The 20894-nt window shown below is 47.2% G+C and overlaps 2 protein-coding genes across 4 annotated transcripts in view; one reads left to right on the top strand and one right to left on the bottom strand.

The window, feature by feature from the left end:
• Positions 1-10683, top strand: part of LOC140390331 (hepatic and glial cell adhesion molecule-like) — a 43879-nt gene extending 33196 nt beyond the window's left edge. Inside the window, exons 4-6 of one of the 3 annotated variants that reach the window (XR_011934614.1) lie at positions 2095-2202; positions 3834-4024; positions 6954-10683. Coding sequence is in view for 2 of the 3 variants with exons in the window: in XM_072475401.1 (XP_072331502.1) it covers positions 2095-2202; positions 3834-3895 (170 nt within the window). In the remaining variant the exon portion in view is untranslated. Of the gene's footprint in view, positions 1-2094; positions 2203-3833; positions 4211-6953 lie in introns of those variants that run through there. The other 2 variants (XM_072475401.1, XM_072475400.1) reach the window with 2 other exon arrangements.
• Positions 1-20894, bottom strand: part of LOC140390334 (uncharacterized) — a 141155-nt gene that overhangs the window by 90330 nt on the left and 29931 nt on the right. The gene's annotated exons all lie outside the window — the stretch shown is intronic.

Here is a 20894-nt window from a genome sequence, read left to right as displayed (position 1 = left end):
CAGGGTTTTCTCCATGCAGTTAAGGTCAGCATAATGAAAGCCCTCGTTTTCTTTTTTTTCTTGCCCTGCTGTTGAACTTTTGATGTCTGGTGGAAGGCCAAGACATTCTATAAAGTGCCAGGCATAGCCATTGATGGCATCAGTCTCAAAGTTGTAGAAAATTCTCATACCTAGCACAAGTGATTTGCACTGTGGCTTCACAGTGCTAGGGTCCCAGGTTCGACTCCCTACTGGGTCACTGTCTGTGCAGAGTCTGCACGTTCTCCCCGTGTCTGCGTGGGTATCCTCCGGGTGCTCTGGATTCCTCCCACAGTCCAAAGATGTGCAGATTAGGTGGATAGATGGATTGTCCATGATAAGTTGCCCTTCGTGACCAAAATAGGTTAGTGGGTTACCGGGATAGGGTGGGTGAGGGCTTAAGTGGGTTGGTGCAGACTCGATGGGCCGAATGACCTCCTGCTGCACTCTTATGTTCTATGTTCTTTTGTGAGCTTCTTTCATGATATGTCTATTGAAAATACAAATACAGGCAGCATGGTGGCGCTGTAGTTAGCACTGCTGCTTCAGGGCGCCGAGGTCCCAGGTTCGATCCCGGCTCTGGGTCACTGTCCGTGTGGAATTTGCACATTATCCCTGTGTTTGCGTGTGTTTCGCCCCCACAATCCAAAGATTTGAATTCTAGGTGGATTGGCCACACTAAATTGTCCCTTAATTGGGTAATCTAAATTTTAAAAATGAAAAGAAAATGGCAGTGCATCCAGAAAGAAAATTCTGCTTCTGGCTGGCTCCATGATCATGTTTGGAAACAGAACTACATTAAGCTGAAGACTAAAATTAAAGTTTACTCGGCTATTATCCTGCAATAATACCTGTACACTCAAAATGTAAATTAAGCACTTGTGTTCCAGAATGTGTTGTTTGACCCTTACTTTTATTTTCTTCACTGAAAAGCAGATTTTCATTCAATGTGCTCCCTCTTCCACACTTGAAATCAAGACACAATGAATGTTGAATGTCCTTCAACCACAACACCGATATTTTTTTCTTTTTCAGCGGGAGAATATCAGAGCTTAAACTCCTTGGACACATGCAAATGTCTGTTGCCCATGAGTCCTATTCAAATGAATGGACAGAGAATGGTAACAGAATATGCCCAGATATGAAACACATACTTCCAGTCTTGTCTCACGGCAATTCTGGTTTGTATCAGCTGCCATAGTTCAGAAATTATATCGCGGTCACCAGGAGTCCACATGTATTTATTAAAGTAGATCTCTCTTGGCATTGTCTGATATAATGTGCTGTTTAACAAGGACAGTGTGTATTCTGCTGTTTGTTTTCAAATGTCAAAATCGTGATGCCAAACATACCAAAGATGGTACAGGCAGTAAAAGTTGGGAATCAAAGATTTCTAGTGGTTGTGATGTAATCAAGATGCCACTAATGAGGTTGCAGTTAATTTTTGTACCTCTGCTGGGCTGACCATGTGCTTACCATGACAGTGTCCCGGTTGCTAAAGCAAATCTTTGCCCAGCTCAAGGCAGGCTTCTGAACTAGGAGGAGAACAAAGGAAGAGCTTCAAAAACACCCTGAAGTCTTGCCTCGAGAAATACATTCTCTCTGTCTGGCACTTGCCTCGAGAAATAGAACATTAACGTCTATAAAGTCCATGGACTAACGTCCATGTCTCGGAGACCTTTACTCAGAAGAGACCTACGTGGAGGAACCACCTGATTGAAGGGACACAATTCTTCAAGGACACCCAACAGCAAGAGGAAGCCTGGAAAAGAAGCCTGAGAAAGGAATACGGGTGATCTTGAGTCAAAGGACCAATTCCCACCTTCCCAGAAACACCTGCCAAGTGTGCGGTCGAAGGTGCAGGATCAGGCTCATCAGCCGTGCAAGAACTCTCAGAACCCATGACCAGTAACTCTAGTTTCCTAGGTGGACAATCATACTCGTTAGTGAGTGATCGCTGAAGAAGAAGATTACAATATCTGTTTATTGGAGTTGTCTTGAATATATTGCAGTGAATATTTTAACTAATGTTTGATTAGAACTGATGTTTATGTATTTATGTGAAATCTATTGCAGGTAAAGAATGTGAGTCATCAAAGCCAGCGAACAATCTACGAGCGATTGTAATTATAGTGGTGATGTTCTTAATCGTTGCATTTTCCATCGTTGCATTTTCCATCTTGTGTAAGTATTGATAATTCAACTGTAACAACTACTGTGGGAATAAATTGCAACTGTTACAGACTGGGTTGTGGGGGGGGCTAATTTAAACATTGCTAATTTATTCTCTCTCCACCCATCCTATAATCAGATGGGTGTTTTCATTTTCTTCCCCCTTAAGTGGTGGTTGTAATTTTTAAAATTCCAGTTTAGGGGCAATTTAGCATTGCCTGTCCACCTGCACATCTTTGGGTTATGGGGGTGAGACTCATGCAGACATGGGGAGAATGCAAACTCCACATGGACTGGGATCGAACCTGGTCCTCAGCACCATAAGGTGGCAGTGCTAACCATTGTGCTGCCCTACTGTGGTTGTAAGATTTTAGGAATTCCAGGTATAAAATCCTTCTAATTACAAACTCTTAAGGTCGAAACTTCTTTCTTTAAAAATAAGTTTAGAGTACCCAATTCATTTTTTCCAATTAAGGGGTAATTGGGGTAATTTAGCGTGGCTAATCTACCGAGCCTGCATATCTTGGGTTGCGGGGGTGAAACCCATGCAAACACTGGGAGAATGTGCAAACTCCACACTGACAGTGACCTAGAGCTGGAATCGAACTTCGGGCCTCAGCGCCGTGAGACAGCAGGGCTAACCCACTGTGCCACCATGCTGCCTTGAACTTCTAAATTTCTAACACTGGAGTCCTCAGTTGTAGTTGACCTAACAAGGTACAAATAACTAGTATTTGTTAAAGCAGATTTTACATCTGCATTGGGACAATCTGGAAGTTCCTCTTTCATAACCCAGGATATCCAAACTAATTGGAGCCTATTTGTTTGGTAGGTCCAAAAATAATTTTTGTATGTGACTAGTGATCCGCCTTGCCTTTTTCTTATCCCATTTTCTTCCTTTGACTGCCTCATTCCTGTTTGCTGATTTATAAAACAGACCTGTAGCACTCTGGTCTTAACATTCCCGTGGAATTCCTCTCCAGTGGAAGCAATAAAATAAACAGATCAACAATAATATGGAAGTTCACACGAGTTGTTCAACTTTGGTACACTTTATTTGGTAAAATTCAATGGAGAAAATGTTTTGCAGGGAAATAAATTGCAGACTGATATTCTGATGATTTGTTGAATGAAAACTTCAGTTAGTTCATTTTTGCATCGGTGTCATTCATTATATGTTCACATCGGAAATGAGAATAAGGCTGTCCTGCCGTGGAAAAGGTCATGATGCACCAAGTATTGTGATCAAGTTAGATTTACAGCTGTTGCTCTGAAACTTTGTACAGGAATATTCTTGTTGTTTTTACATTGTGTAAGAAATGGAAAAGCTGTTTCACTTTGCTGTTCGTGATCCTAAGAGTGGAACTGCTCCTGTGCCTACTGTACTGTCAAAATGAATACATGTATGTTCCTAGAGCAAGACAGATAAATGGGGATTATTTTTCCATTAAGCCCTGCTCAATATCTGAAAGGGGAATTAAATAAAGCCAACTTTCTCAATGTAGGCAAGACATGTTGAACATTTATAACCAATTTTGTCTTTATCAAATTGGAATAAATAATCTTGTGAAAAGAACCCAAGCTTAAGGGTTGGGGGTCCGGTGAAGAGTTTTACATTTTCTCTCTTTTTCTCTCACTTTAAGGTCCTGAAAGCGGACGTGGTGCTGTTACAGGAGACACATCGGGGAGCATGAGGTCCAGATGAGGCAGAGGAAGGGTTGGGTGAGCCAGATGTTTCATTTGCGCTTCAACAGCAGAGCCTGGAGGGGCGATATTGATGGGCAAACGAGTGCGGTTCCAGATGGGAGACAGCGGTAGCCGACCAGGGGTGCAGGTACTAGATAGGAACGGCTGCATTGGAAGGGAGGCAGGTGGTGCTGGTTGGCGTATATGCCCCAAACTGGGCCGACGCTAGGTGTGTGACGAAAATGTCGGTTGCCATTCCGGATTTGGATACTCACCAGTTGATATGGTGACGAGGGAAGGAACTGTCTGCAACACAGTGTTGGACCTGAAGACAGATAGGTTCCGGCCACGCTCGCTGGCCCTTTCGGGGGTGGTGGTGGGGGTGGGGGGGGGGGGGGAAGAGAAATGATGATAGTCGGGTTTATGAAGGAGATTGAAGGGATGTACCCGTGGGGATTTTTACATCCATGAGTTGGGCGTACTCGTTTTCTTATCCGCCGGTGTATAAGGTGTACTTAAAGATCGATTTTCTTGTGCGGAAGGCGCTGCTAGATGGGGTGAAGAAGGCAGCGTATTTGGCGATTGTGATATTGGACCATGCACCGCACTGGGTGGATGCGGTTTTGGAGAAGGGGCCAGCGTGGAGGCTTGATGTGGGTTTGAGGGCGGGTCCAAATTTTTGTACTAAAATGGGGAAGGTGATTGAGGAATACGTAAGGTTTAACCGGATGGGAGGTTTCGCCATCGGTGAATTGGGAGGCATTGAAGGCGGTGGCGGGGTCGTTTATTTCAGGGCGAAGGTAGATCGGGAGTCCCGGGAGGAGCAGCAGCGGTTGATACAGGAGATTTTTGGAGGTAGATGGGAGATTTGGGGAGGACCCAGAGCCAGGACGTTTTGGTGAGGAGGAAGACTTCCAGACAAAGTTTGATCTTCTATCCACAGGGAGGCAGCTGAGGCAAGCGAGGGAGTTGTTTGAATATGGAGAGCTGGTCAGTCACAATTTCACAAAATTTACAGTGCAGAAGGAGGCCATTTGGCCCATCGAGTCTGCAGCGGACCTTGGAAAGAGCACCCTACTCAAGCCCACACCTCCACCCTATCCCAGTAATCCCACCTAACCTTTTTTGGACACTAAAGGCAATTTAGCATGGCCAATCCACCTACCCGCATGTCTTTGGGCTGTGGGAGGAAAGTGGATAACCTGGAGGAAACCCACGCAGACACTGGGAGAACGTGCAGACTCCGCACAGACGGTGACCCAAGCCGGGAATTGAACATGGGTCCTGGAGCTGTGAAGCACCTGTGCTGGCGGGCTAGCTCCGTAGGTTAGGCAACAGCAAGGGAGATTGTGTGGATTAGAGATGAGACGGGTGGGCTGGTAGTGGGACTGGAGCAGATGAATAAGACTTTTTATAAATTGAGCACCCCAATTATTTTCATTTTCAAGGGGCAATTTAGTGTGGCCTATCCATCTACCCTGTACATATTTGGGTTGTGGGGTGAAACCCACGCAGACACGGGAGAATGTGCAAACTCCACATGGACAGTGATCCTGGGGCCGGGATCGAACCAGGGTCCTCGGCACCATGAGGCAGCAGTGCTCCCAACTTTTATAGGGACTTGTAGTAAGTCGGAGCTGCCATGAGGGGATTTCCGGAGTGTCCGGAGGTGGTGAGGATGGGACTGGGGAAACCAATGGGGTTGGAAGAAGAGCAGGCGGCGATGGGGAAGATGCAGTCGGGTGGGACAGACATCCATCTCACTATTATTTAAAAAGGAGAAGAATCCAGTTGAGTGTGGGTCGTACAGGCAAATGTCTCTGCTGAACGTGGATGCTATCATATTAGCCAAGGTGCTGGTGCTTAGATTGGAGGAGTGCCTCCTGAAGGTGGTTGGGGGGGGGGATCAGACTGGGTTTGTTAAGGGCAGGCAGCTGTCGTTGAATGTGCAGCGACTGCGGAATGTGGTGCTGTCTCTGGCAGGACGGAGTTGGGAGGTGGTGCTGGCATTGGAAGCAAAGAAGGCGTTTGACCAGGTGGAATCTGCTGCATTGTTGGAGAAATTTGGGATCGGGCCCAGGTTTGTGGCGTGGGTGAAATTGTTGTACAAGAATCTGACAACATGTGTACAAACGAACGATATGAATTCTGGGTACTTTCCACTATTTTGGGGAACAAGGCAGGGATGTCCCATGTCTCTTTCTGGATTTGGAACCTGATACCCTCGAGGCCATATTGGGGGGTGTCAGACCTGCCGGAGTTGCAGACGGGTGCCGTGGGATGATGGTTTAGCCTTTCCCTCCATTGATCGCGTGCAGGCGGGTCCTGTTGGGGTGGAGGTTAACTTCTTTCTTTCTTCTCCTCCCCCTCCCCGGCGTCACTGGAGGATCTAGATAGTGGAGCTCCTATACCTGGAGAAGGTGAAATTTGCTCTTGAGGGGTTCCACTAGAGATGGGGTTTGTTTATTTTATTCTTTGGGGATCTGGTTGCCATCAAAGGGGTGGAAGCGGGGTTGTGTTGGGTTTGAGTTTATTCTTTGTAAAAATGTTAACATTGAAAATTTGAATAAAATATTTTTAAAAAGAGCCCCAGCTTTAGCGAATGGGGGAAATACTGAAAGTGCTGCATGCATGGAGATATGGTGTAATAAGTACCAAATTACTGATGTTCCATGATAAAGTATAGAGTGGCTAGCACTGTTGCTTCACAGTGTCAGGAACCCAGGTTCGATTCCCGACTTGGGTCACTGTCTGCACGTTCTCCCCGTCTGCTCCGGTTTCCTCCCACAAGTCCCAAAAGATGTATTTGGTAGGTGAATTGGACATTCTGAATTCTCCCTCTGTGTACCCGAACAGGCGCTGGAGTGTGGTGACTAGGGGACTTTCACAGTAACTTCATTGCAGTGTTAATGTAAGCCTACTTGTGACACTAATAAAGATTGTTATTATTATTAGAAACATCAAGTATATACCATCGTGTTAGAAATGTTTTCCCCCACATTTTTTGTGTAAGAAAAGAATCAACCTTTCTTCAACTGTTTGCAGGCATTTAATTCCCTTTTGTCTTTTTTCTGTAGGAGTGGTGTGCACCATTCTTTAAACCCAGGAGTACTGATCCCTTAAATGTCTTGAATCTGAGAATGTGACTTCCATTGAGGAACATGACTTCCATTGAGGGACTATCTTAAATTGTGATCCCTTTTGGCTGCTTTCAATTAGTGCAGAATATGGACCAAAAATTTATTTTTGAGGGCTACTGTTTGATTTTCAGGGACTATGGTTTTCACTGCTCCTTTTTCAAACTTTCAACTCCTTTACTGTGTGATTGCATTACTTAAAGTAACACTGCCTTCTGTATATGTGTTGAGTAGAGTGTTTAAGGGTCCCACCTTTAAGTGGGAGCATAAATTTATTTGTATATTTATGGGGTTTGTATATTTATGGGGTTTGTAATAGGAAAGCATCTTTTTCAAAGTCTCTAAATACTTAAATTCTGTCTATTTGACAACCGGTAACTAATTGGAATGGAGTCTCCAATTTGCAGCCAATTCTTGCACCTAATTGTATCAATTAACACTCCAGTATTCTTTAGTTTTCTGCTAATTTCACTTTATTCTTTCCCCTTTGAACTCCGGTTTAAGGTGTGTGCTGATTAAAGTGTGTGCTGACAAACATGTCAGAATAGGCAAAATTCCAACTGTGCAGAAAGGGGACGCCACACATTCAGCAGCAAGCTAACCAAGCTAATTTGCATATCCTTCCCATTTCAGTCATTTTCTGTTTTTTAAGCTAACGCACTTTTTGTTGGTTCTGTAATTTAATGAGACATAGGTTGGAACCCCATGTTCCAGAAACACCCTAGTTACACTAAAGATACGGTCCACTTTAAAATGGACATGAAAGTCCACACAAATGTAAAAGCAGATGGGTATATGCTGGCTGTTTACAACATTTTTCAGTCAAACAGATGAGATGAAGCGACTATCGATTCCAACTCTTGAATTTAACAAAAGTCTACTTTTAAATTCAAGATTGAAGTTTATCTTTGAATCAAAGGTACTGTATGGGTAAGAATTGTGACCCAGCCCATGCAAACTAAACCTACCAGAGTAGGAAGGTAATGTATTATTAAGGTGCCCTAAGCTTTCCCCATGTTAAAGATATTTGAATTACATATGCACACAAGAAAATAATCCATTTCTTAAGCAGAGCAGTATTGAAATTGGCACAAGAAAGCAGCAGGCATAAGCTAGAAACTAAAGCTCCCCACCCCACTCCAGGTCAATATAACTGACGTACCTACTCGCACTTCCACATACAAAAAAAAGATCATTCTAAACGCGTGTGAACTGTTTGGAGCACTGAGTGATGGGAAGGGTAGAGGTGAGAGAGACAGTTACTGTATAGGAAGGTGTCTTGGGAAGTTCTAGTTTTTATCATACGTTTAATTTTGGAAAAATCTTTTTTGTGTTGGATCTTCCTGTATGACAAACGTTCCATTTTTGTATTATAAATAATTGTAGTTGCCAGCTGTCTGTCTGTTGCATTGTAGAAAGCTGTTTTTAAAAGTTTAGTGAAAGGCACGGTAAAGTCGCCATCGACCCAGATGACCAGAGGCTGCTTTCCCCTTTGAGGGGGAGAGCTGACTGGTGCTGATTTATCCTGAGGATCACCGCACCTCCGGCCAGGGGCAAGATTGAGAAGGCGGGACCTTCATAAATAACCTCAGCCGGTGAGGGAATTGAACCCATGCTGCTGTCCTTGCTCTGCATTACGACCCCTCCTGATTTATAGTCGGCCAATGCAAAATAAAAGACACCTTCCTAACATTGTGTGTCAAATGAAAATTTTGATGAAAACAGGATCTGCTGTAAACCTTCAAAGTCGATAAAACCCATACCGCACTTTACATTTTGTGAACGAGACACTGGTGGTCCCGGGTTTCAGGATTTACTTGTTGTATTGGAAATTACTGTTCATAAAGTACTGCTATATTTTTGGTAAATAAGTGCAAGCAATTTGTTGCACTGCTACCTGTCACTGCCAGGGACCCAGGTTTGATTCCAGCCTTGGGTGACCATCTGTGAGAAGTCTGCACATGTCCCATGTCTGTGTGCGTTTCCTCCGGGTGCTCCGGTTTCCTCCCACCGTTCAATGATGTGCAGGTTAGGTGGATTTGCCATGATCAATGCATGGGGTTATGGGGATAGGGTGGGGGAGTGGACCATGGCAGAGGGGTCTTTTGGATGCGTGATGCAGACTCGATGGACTGAATGGCCTCCTGCACTGTCTGAATTCTTTGGATGGTGGAGCAGGAAAAACGCTCAATCCTGATCTTCTTAGTGTGTGGATTTGCATTCGGTTTTTAAAATGTTTTTAATTCTCTTTTTTTTTTCCAATTCAGGGGCATTTGTGTGGCCAATCCACTTTCCCTGCTCATCGTTTGGGTTGATGGGGATGAGACCCACGCAAACACTGGGTAATGTGCAAACTCCACACGGACAGGGGGCCAGGATTGAACCCGGGTCCTCTGCACCGTGAGGCGGAAGTGCTAACCACTGTGCTACTGTGCCACCCTTGTGGATTTGCATTAATTTTAAAAATAAATTGAGTACCCAATTCATATTTGCCATTTAAGGGGCAACTTAGCGTGGCCAATTCACCTACCCTGCATCTTTTGGGTTGTCGAAGCGAAACCCACGCAAACACGGGAAGAATGTGCAAACTCCACATGGACAGTGACCCAGAGGCGGGATCGAACCTGGGACCTCGGCGCCGTGAGGCAGCAGCACTAACCACTGCGCCACCGTGCTGCCCATGGATTTGCATTCCTAAACAACCTCATTACTCCAGCTGTGATAGCTCCACCAGGGGATGTTTTACATTGTATGTAAACATTAACCAGGAACCAAGAGTATAAATTTGGGCAAGTGTAGCTCAACTTTTAATTCACAATCATAGAATTTACAGTGCAGAAGGAGGCCATTCGGCCCATCAAATCTGCACCGGCTCTTGGAAAGAGCGCCCTACCCAAGGTCCACACCTCCACCCTATCCCCATAACCCAGCAACCCCACCCAACACTAAGGGCAATTTTGGACACTATGAGCAATTTAGCATGGCCAATCCACCTAACCCGCACATCTTTGGACTGTGGGAGGAAACCAGAGCACCCGGAGGAAACCCACGCACACGGGGAGAATGTGCAGACTCTGCGCGACAGTGACCCAAGCCAGGAATTGAACCTGGGACCCTGGAGCTGTGAAGCAATTGTGCTATCCACAATGCTACCGTGCTGCCCCCAAGTCCAATGCCTGGACTTGGCTAAGCCTAGAAATGTAAGGATCACTTGCCCAATTTCAAAACTCGCTCCTCTCAATGATAACATGGCAGGAGCAGTTAGAATGACTGCCTCAGCACCTCCAGTCACGGATTTACCTCTTGCTGATCCTCCAATCATAGGTTCTGTCTAAAGGAGTAGCACGAGTATGGGAGAGGGAGCCTGTGATGGGTGGCCCTAAAGTAGCCAACATTGAGATATAATCTGTAATTGTGAAAGCAGATCCTGTCCCTTTTCTGTACAGGGGTTACACTTTGCTCATTGGCCGCCCCTGTTATTGAGTTTTGCAATAATGAATTTGTCACCTCTCCCTCATCGCACCAGGTACTTTCCCTACCTGCCTCCCTCTAATTGTGAGGTACCTCATGTATTCTATTGAAATAAACTGATCTGTATTGCACTGAATACAATGTCAAATTGGAACTGTAATGCACTTTTGCAAATTTGATAAATAAAGTATATATTTTTGGGGAAAGATTGGCCACTGTTTTTTGTTTGTTGAGTTGAGTGCTTTTACTAAATACTGTACATTAACTCCAGGAGCTGGTGCCTGAAGCAGGTTTAGCTGTGAGGTTTAATGTTATTTATCATATTGTGTAAGTAATTGAAGAATCAGTGATTCCGCCTGTGGGCGATCCCATTGCACAGAATTGTGGGACTTGCTTCACTTAAATTAACAGCCTCCACTTCTCCAATCTATGTCACTGTTCTGCAGCTCTGGAACCATTTTTGTGAATCTTTCCTGCACCTTCTCCTTCAGAACTTATCATTGTTATTCTTCCATCCGTGCAAGGTGATGGCCGTGCAACAAATCCATTGGAGATGGGATAGTGCATCTTCGCTGATGGCGAAAGAGACCACTCGATGAGCACCAGATTCTCCCACATGTTTTCCATTTGAAGTGGTTATCAGGCATTATTGTGGGCCATTGATTTTGTTGTTGGGACTTAATTGTCAAGTCACTGTGGCCAGGACTTCCAGTTGCGGCTATGCCTGGGTAGGTTGCACGGTCGGCAGCTCCCGCCGAGAATGGACTTTTGGGCCCTTTTAAGGAGCTCCAGCGGCACTTGGACGACGATTCCCGGTGTGGGAAGGAAGCACTGAGGTTCCCCCAGCACTGTATGGAGTGGGCCAGGAATGGACCAGTCAAAAAAGCGGCACTGGGAAAGAGAGGAGAACGGGCGTGAAAAAGCAAGATGGCGGCTGGCGGGGACCAGGCAGCGTGGGCTCAGTGGTCTCTGGAGCAGCAGGAGTTTCTGAAAACCTGCTTTGTGGAGTTGAAGGCGGAGATGTTGGCCCCTTTGAAGGCGTCAATCGAGAGGCTGGTGGAGGCCCAGAGGGCGCTTGGGACGGTGATTAAGGAGGTGCAGCAGAAGGCCTCTGACAACGAGGATGAGATCCTGGGCCTGGCTGTCAAAGTGGAAGCGCACGAGGCGCTGCATTAAAAAATGGCAGGAGAGGTTCGAGGACCTGGAGAACAGGTCGAGGAGGAAGAACCTGCGGATTCTGGGTCTCGCTGAGGGTGTGGAGGGGTCGGACGCTGGGGCATATGTGGCTACGATGCTGAGTACGCTGATGGGCACGGGAGCCTTCCCGAGGCCGCTGGAGCTGGATGGGGCACACAGGGTCTTGGCGAGGAGGCCGAGGACGAATGAGCCGCCGAGGTCCGTGGTGGTGAGGTTCCACCGCTTCACCGACATGGGGTGTGTCCTGCGATGGGCGAAGAAGGAGCGGAGCAGTAGGGACTGGGAGAATGCCAAAATCCGCATCTATCAGGACTGGAGTGCAGAGCTGGCCAAGAGGGCAGGGTTCAACCGGGCCAAGGTGGTTCTCCACAGAAAGGGGGTGAAGTTCGGGCTGCTACAGCCGGCGCGGCTGTGGGTCACGTATCAGGACCGTCACCACTATTTTGATATGCCGGATGAGGTGTGGACCTTTATCAAAAATGAGAAGTTGGACTCAAATTAATGGTTTGTAGCATGCTATGGGGGATGCTGGGGAGTGGGAGGGGGTGAGGTTTTTTTCTTTATGTGGGCTTGCTTGGGGGGAGTTGTCATAGTTGTCCCCTGCGTTTTCTTGGGGTTGTGTGGGCCTGGGCCTTCGGGGATTGGGGTGGGGCTGCAGGAAGGGGCCGCGCCACAGGGGGTGGGGTCGGCCTAGGCAGGGAGCGTGGGCTTTTTCCCGCGAAAAGCGGGGGGGGCCCACGAGGCCAGGGGGGCGGTACTGGCTTGGTGTCCACATTGGTTTAGTGGGGGGGCAGAGGGGGGGACTTTGGCCACCCCACTTTAGGAAAAAGTAGACTGTCGAGCAATTCTTGTGCACAAGACCCGGGTAAGAAAATTGACTAAGTATTACTCGGGCGACGGTGGGAAGACGACGGAATTTGTTGTCTTAAGGAAACAAGGTCCAGGTTAATTAAGTAACGCAGGATTAAGGATTAGACATGGGTACTAAACCCAGTAAAAAGGAAAAGGATGGAAAAACTAATCCAGAAATCCCATCCGATAATCCGTTGGGGCGAATGTTACAAACTTGGGGTGACACCTCTTGTACTAAGGGGAAGTCAAAGGAAAAGATGATCCGGTATTGTTACTACAGATGGCCAGAAGAACCAATAGCACCACCCTCAATTTTATGGCCAAAATATGGATCAGACGAGGATTGGGTGTGCCAACAGTTAAATATTTACGTTAACAGTAAGTCACCCATTAAACCCGAAGAAAGTAGTTATGCCGCTTGTTGGATGGTGGTCACCAATATGTTTAACTTGAAAGTTAAAGGGAAGAAAGACCAAGAACCTCCCCCTCCCCCTCAGTGGGACTGTTTAGACAGTCTGCCACCGCCCTATCTGCAGCCCAATGTGCCCCCTCAGAATAATCAGCCACAACTGGCAGACCAACAGGCGCCCATAAATCCTCCTGCGCGTGCGCGGTGGACTAGCCATGATAAATTGCCCTTAGTGTCCAAAATTGCCCTTGGTGTTGGGTAGAGGTGTTGAGTTTGGGTAGGGTGCTCTTTCCAAGAGCCGGTGCAGACTCGGGGGGGGGGGGGGGGGGCGAATGGCCTCCTTCTGCACTGTAAATTAATGATCATCTATGATTAATCTAGGACAAAGGTTCGGCACAACATCGTGGGCCGAAGGGCCTGTTCTGTGCTGTATCTTCTATGTTCTATGAACAGCAATTTTAACTCCAAAGTATCTCCTCTTGTCAGTGAATTCAAGAAAAAAAAAACCTAGCTGGTTTCCAATTGTTTCTTTAAGTCACTTTTGTTTTTAATTGTTTCTTGGAATTTTCAATTTTTTTTGCCAGAATTTACATGAAACAAAAAAAGCAGAAAGACAGCTACCAGGTGTCAATGCACTGCAGATACAGCACCAACACAAGTCATTACAGAGTCAGGAACAACGATACTGGATGAATCAGGGGCAAGTTCCTTCCACAGACAAATAACTTATCTGCACCCAAAACATGATATGACAGCACTTTTTTAATAAACATTTTATTGAGGTATTTTTTGGCATTATAACAGCAACAATATAAACAATGTACATGAGACTATAAACATAGTGCAAATACCACCTCCCTCCCTAACCGGTCCCACTATTAATTAACCCCCTAATGTACACTAACCTAACCCCCCCTCCCCCCCCCCCCCCCCCCCCCCCCACCCTCTCTGCTGACGATTAATTTTCCACGAAGAAGTTGAATGGTTACCACCTCCGGGTGAACCCTAACAGTGACCCTCTCAGGGCGAACTGATTTTCTCCAAACAGAGAAAGCTAGCAATGTCCGATAGCCAGGTCTCTGACTTCAGGGGCTTTGAGTCCCTCCAAGCTAATAGTAGCTGTCTCCGGGCTACCAGGGAAGCAAAGGCCAGAATGTTCGCCTCTTTCTCCTCTTGGATTCCCGGATCTTGCGACACCCCGAAAATCGCCACCTCTGCACTCAATGCCACCCTCGTTTTTAATACTTTGGACATGACATCAGCAAACCCATGCCAGAATCCCCTAGGCTTTTACATGCCCAGAACATGTGAACATGGTTTGCTGGTCCTCCCGCACATTTTGCACACCTGTCCTCCACCCCAAAGAATCTGTTCGTCCGGGCCACTGTCATGCGGGCCCGGTGGGCGACCTTGAATTGAATCAGGCTGAGCCTGGCACATGTTGCGGTCGCATTGACTCGACGCGTCCGCCCAAAGGCCCTCCTCTATCCCTCCCAGCTCCACCTCCCACTTGCGCTTCAGCTCCTCGGACTGTGTCTCCTCTGAGCCCATGAGTTCCTTGTAAATGTCAGATGCTCCCTTCTCCTATCCATCCTCTGGAGACTACCCTGTCCTGAATCCCCCTTAGCGGGAGGAGTGGGAAGGTTGATACCTGTCTATTCAGAAAGTCCCGCACCTGCAGATATCTAAATTTGTTTCCCCTCGCCAACCCAAACTTCTCCAGCGCCCTCATACTCTGAAAGCTCCCCTCTACAAACAAGTCCCCCATCCTCTCAATCCCTGCTATCCGCCATATTCGGAACCCCCATCCATATTCCCGGGGCAAACCGGTGATTATCGCAGATTGGGGACCAGACCGATGCTCCCACATAACTTCTCCATTGCCTCCAGGCTCTCAGGGCCGCTACCACCACGGAGCTAGTGGAGTACCGCACTGGCGGGAACGGCAGAAGCGCAGTTACCAGCGTCCCCAAACTTGTGCACTTGCATGAAGCCGCCTCCATGCGCTCCCATGCCGACCCCTCCCTCACCACCCACTTCCTGATCATGGCTATGTCAGCCGCCCAGTAATGGTTGCTAAAGTTCGGCAGCGCCAGTCTGCCCTCTCCCCCAACTCTGCTCAAGCATTACCCTCCTCACTCGTGGGTACTTGACCCCCCCCCCCCCACGCGAAGCCCACAATAACTTTGTTGACCAGCTTAAATAAGGACCGCGGAATAAAGATGGGGAGACATTGAAACACAAACAGGAATCTCAGGAGGACCGTCATTTTCACCATTTGGACTCTCCCAGCTAGAGACAACGGGAGCGCATCCCATCTCCGGAAATCATCTTTCATCTGATCTACCAACCGGGCCAAGTTCAATTTATGTAGCCGGTCCCAATCCCGTGTTACTTGAATACCTAGGTACCTGAAACTGTCCCCTACCAATCTAAGCGGCAGTTCCCCCAGTTGCCTCCCCGAGCCCTCGCCTGGACCGCAAACATCTCGCTCTTCCCCATATTAAGCTTTTACCCCGAGAACAGGCCAAATTCCCCATAAATTCCCATGATTTCCTCCATTCCCTCAATTGGATCTGAAACATAGCGGAGCAGTTCATCCGCATAAAGCGAGACTCAGTGCTACACTGCCTCCCTGGCCAGAGCAATTGCCAGCAGCTCTATAGCCAGCGCAAACAGCAGTGGGGAGAGGGGGCGTCCCCCGGTGCAGTCTAAAATAGCCCAAAGTCATCCTGTTCGTCCGTACACTTGCCACAGGAGCCTGGTACAGCAGGCTGACCCAGTCAATAAAGCCCCTCCCAAATCCGAACCGCCCCAGAACCTCCCATAAATAATCCCATTCAACCCGGTCAAAAGCTTTTTCTGCATCCCTTGCGACCACTACCTCACCCTCCCTAATTTCCGGGGACATTATGATCACATTTAACAACCTTCTTACATTGGCCACCTGCTGCCTGCCCTTAACAAACACCGTCTGATCCTCCACGATAGCATCTGGTACACAATCCTGGAGGACAAAGTTTTGGCCAACAGTTTGGCATCTACATTCAACAGGGATATAGGCCTGTAGGGCCCACATAGCTCCGGGTTCTTGTCCCATTTCAGGATAAGCGAAATCATGGCCTGTGATGTCGTCTGGGGAAGAACCCCTCTTTCCCTTGCCTCATTAAACACCTTCATCAGCACCGGTCCCAGTATCCCAGAAAACCTTTTATAGAACCGGAGCTGGGTACCCATTCGGTCCCGGGGCCTTACCCAACTGCTTGGCCTTCAAGCCCTCCACTATCTCGTCCAAACCGATCGGGGCCCCCACTCCCTCTACCAGCTTCCCGTCCACCTTCAGGAAAGTCAGCCCCTCCAGGAAGTGCCTTATCCCCTCCGGCCCCGTAGGGGGTTCCGACCAGTGCAGCCTGCTGTAGAAGTCCCTAAATGCCTTACTCACCCCTGCCGAATCCCCAACCAAGTTCCCATCCCCGTCAATAGCTTTCCATTTCTCTAGTTGCCTCCCTCTTTCTGAGCTGCTGTACAAGCATCCTGCTAACCTTCTCCCCATGCTCAAAGATCGCCCCCTCACCTTTCTGAGCTGTTCCACTGCCCTCCCTGTGGTTAACAAGTCGAACTCCGCCTGTTGCCTCTGACGTCCCCTGGAAAGCCCTCTTTCTGGAGTCTCCGCGTACCTCCTGTCGACTTGTAGAATCTCTTTCACCAGTCGGTCTGTCTCTGCCCTGTCTGTCCTGTCCCTGTGAGCCCGTATCGAGATCAGCTCTCCTCTCACTACTGCCTTCAGCGCTTCCCAGACCACTGCTACTGAGACTTCCCCCGTATCATTTACCTGCAAGTAATTTTGTATGCATTTCCTCAGCCTCTCGCACACCGCTTCGTCCGCCAACAGCCCTCCATCCAACCTCCATTGCGGGCGCTGATTGCTATCTTTACTAACCTGCAGGTCAACCCAGTGTGGAGCATGATCTGAGATTGTGATCGCAGAGTACCCCTTGTCCACCACCCCTCCCAGCAAGGCCCTACCCAAAATAAAGAAATGGATCCAAACGTATACCCTATGAACATGGGAGAAGAAGGAGAGCTCCTTCACCCTCGGCTGCCTAAATCTCCATGGATCCAGCCCCCCCCCCCCCATCTGCTCCATGAACCCTTTCAGTTCCTTTGCCATTGCTAGCACCCTGCCCGTTTTCGAGCACGACCGATCCAGGCCGGGATCAATAACTGTATTAAAATCCCCTCCCATGACCAGCTTGTGCGTGTCCAGGTCCGGTATCTTCCCCAACACCCTCTTTATAAATTCCACGTCATCCCAATTTGGCGCATACACATTAACCAGCGCTACCTTCATCCCCTGCAGTTTACCGATAACCATAATATATCAACTTCCCACATCCGAGACTATTCTACCCACCTCAAATATCACCCTCTTATTAATCAAGATCGCAACCCCTCTAGTCTTTGTGTCCAGCCCCGAGTGAAAGACCTGACTGACCCAGCCTTTCCTCAATCTAACCTGGTCCACTCATCTAAGGTGCGTCTCCTGCAACATTACCACGTCTGCCTTCAGTCCCCTCAGGTGCGCGAACACACGTGCCCTCTTAACCGGCCGGTTTAACCCCGGACATTCCAGGTGATCAGCCTAGTTGGGGGGCAAAGTGCCCCCTCCGCCGATCAGCCATCCTCTTTCTTGGGCCCTCCTCCTGCCCATGCGCCGCGTCACCTCCGGCCCGCCCCCCGGCAGTTCCTCCCTCTGGTGAAGCATCTGAAAGGCGCAGTAGACAGCCATGATACATGACACTCTCTGCACTACAATGCAGAGCTCCACCAGACCGGTCCAGGCAGCAGAACTGCATTTTCAGCATTCCACTGGTCTGCATCACCAAAGAGTGAGTAAGCAGAATGAGCCGCATTATACCTGGTCTCAGCTACACTCTGTGGCCTCCACACAGGCGGCATCAGCTACATCCTCGGGGGGGGAGCCTCTTGCCCCCGAGCAGCCAAACCAGTACCTGCTGAGCAGCTCAGGATCTTTGAGCTATGCACACTCTCCAGGAACCTAGCACACACCTGGAGGATGCACTTCGTGTGGTCACAGGCTGGCTGAACATTTAGGGAGTGGAAGCCTTCGTGGTTGATGAACTACGCTCCGTGATTATAGGAATCTTTAATTTATGGGATCTTAACCTGTCGAACTACGTCAAGTTTGGGGGAAGCTTAGTTGATGAATCAAAGTCCTGGCACAATACGACAAGTTGTAAGATTTGTAATATTTCTGGACTATGCCAAGTTGTTCAATTCCTAGTATTATTCGACTGCGTAAAGTTGAAGGAATTTATATCATTTCTGCTATTCGGTTATCAGTAGCACTTTGCGAATACTGGAACTCAGCAGAAATTTGCAGTATAAACTTCTCAGGTGCCAAAAAGAATTGTTTTATTTGTAGTCGCTTGATTACAATTTGAAAGTCATTTAAAAGGCAAGTCGTAGACAATTCGAAGCTTTCAGAGAATTACAGACATTATCTTTTTTTGCTTAGGCAGACAGCTCGAAAGTAACTTTTAAAAGGTCAAAGTCTGGCAATGAAACATGAAAAGAGAGAGAAAGCTAATCTTCAGCTAAACTCAAACTCAAAGTCAAAGTCAAAAGTGGACTAACATCACTGACACAGACTGGTAGACTGACAGAACCCCCAAAAGACATCTCTAAAATGGAGACTATTAAGGACAAAACTGACTAAACTAACAGAAAGACAACACAAAGACACTACTAAAATGGCGGGCGGAAACCTTTCAGTTATACACTTTCATATCTGTCTTAAGTCATCTAATCACACCCCAATATAATCCTAATTGGTTTGGGTTAGACTCAAACACATTTGATTTGATGGCAAGCCGTCCATCTTCAATGTGCAACATCAGCTTTTTAATTGTTTCATGTCTACATGTTATGGAATGTGATATTCTGCTAATCTTTAACAGCAATAGACTGGTTGTAAGCTGGCTTGGCTAATGTAACAATTGAGACTTCATATCGAGAAAGATTGAGTAAAATATATATGATTCAATGCTCTTACAAACTGCATTGAACTCTTGCCACCTCGTTGCCATGGAACTCAGTCCTTGGCCTTGACAATTAGCACAAGCAGTGTCAAATTGTCTTGCAACTGTGCTGCTATAATCTTATAATGGAATTTTATGCTGTTTCATGTATCATATTGAAGTCCTGAATTTATGTGTGCTGAAATTCTCATTTTTAAAATGAGTACTTAAACAGCTATCTTTTACCTATACTAGTTGTATTCGAAATACCTGGCTTCTACAGTGATGCCACAGGGATCAGAGAGCCACGTGAGTGTAGTCAATCGCTTCCTACACTTGTGGAAAGCCTGCAAACCAGAAAAATCCCATGGCCCTTGCATTCTGGTTAGCCTGAGCCTGAACAAACTGACGCAATTGTCGTCCTTGCTGAGAGTGCGTTTGTCAACTCCCTGATGCATTTATGAGTGGAGGCTTGTGAGATGCCACAAAGGTCATTCTTAGAGCTCCCGAAGGAGCCAGACGAATAAAGGTTGAGGGCGGCTGTGATTTTCAAAGCCACATTGGATCCCCTCCAGTCCCCGTGGCACTGGAAGCGAGCAGCGCTGTGGGATTAGTTTTGGATTATTTTGGTCAAAAAGCACTGCACTGAAACTGTCTTGCAAAACATAAGACCACAGCTGAGTTTGCCTTTCTTGTAAATGGGATCATTCTTTCACCAGTCCGGAGTTTCTGTTTTTGTTTTGTTGCTCTGTTTACTTGCTATAAATATGGCAGTTAATAAGGTCGCCTTTCTTAATCCTAATTCTGAGTATACTTTCAGAGTCGCCAGGTATCTCTCGATACCGCCACAAGGTTTTAACCAAATATCGATCAAAGAGCCAATACACCTGTTACTTAGTTCAAAGACAATACTACTTTATTTATACACAGTATGATTTACTCATGCACAATAACACTACAGGCTAAACTATATTTATCACTACCATCTATACTTAACTTCGGGTGCCCACTTAGGTCAGAGGAACAATGGCGTTGTTTGGATCTGAGGCTATTGGGTTTGAAGAGGTAACAGGGGTACAGCTAAGGTCGCCGGTCTGGTAGCGAGCGTTGACCTTGAACTTACTTGCTTCTGGTGATGCTGGTGGATGGGTCTCTCCGCTTTGAGAGCCGAATCCAAGAGAGTGAACCTTTGGCGGGGGGTCCTTACTATACTTGGAGGGGCTTTGCGCGCTTTTAGGCGGGCCTTAAACTTGATCCCAATTAATTGGCAGCTTCTCGATCACTGCCATCGATCTGAGTCAATAAAGGGGCAGGTGCCTTGGTGGCTGGGCGTGTCCTAGGTGGCCGTTGGCCTTGCTTTGTTTGTGTCTTTTGGTTGGGGTAGTGGCGCCGGAATGTCTGAGACAGTATCGGCTACCTGAGCATTAGTTCTTTGTTCCTCGGAGATGGGCCAGCAATATGTAAATCGACCCAGAGTTTCGATTCCGTCTGCTGACTGCCTTACAAATATACATTCCGGCTCTGTGCCTGCTTGTTGCTTTGCATTGTCCATATTTCCCTGTACGCTCTGCGAGTGTCCACTTTATATACTGAAAGTGGCCATCCCAGATGGCTACAGTTTTGCACACACCTCACAAAATCCATTTTCCTTATTGCACAGAAAGGACATGGAGCCCGAAGGCAATATAACACAGAAAGCAGTGATTCGGCCTATCAATGACATGCCACCTCTCTGTAGCCCAACCCAGTCAGTCTGAAACTCCCATTCTATTGCCATAGCACTGCGGGTTTATTTACCTCAATAAACAAGGGGTAAAATGGAAGAGGGGAACTGAGTGCATGCTGCAACAACAACACTCTGCATTTACATAGCACCTTCAAAAGAGAATTGCAAGGCGCTTCATGGAAGTT

This window comes from Scyliorhinus torazame, chromosome 14 (genome assembly GCF_047496885.1).
Source record: "Scyliorhinus torazame isolate Kashiwa2021f chromosome 14, sScyTor2.1, whole genome shotgun sequence".
Taxonomy (NCBI): Eukaryota; Metazoa; Chordata; class Chondrichthyes; order Carcharhiniformes; family Scyliorhinidae; genus Scyliorhinus; species Scyliorhinus torazame.
The sequence above is the reverse complement of the archived record's forward strand: the minus strand, read 5'-3'. Positions and strand labels throughout refer to the sequence as shown.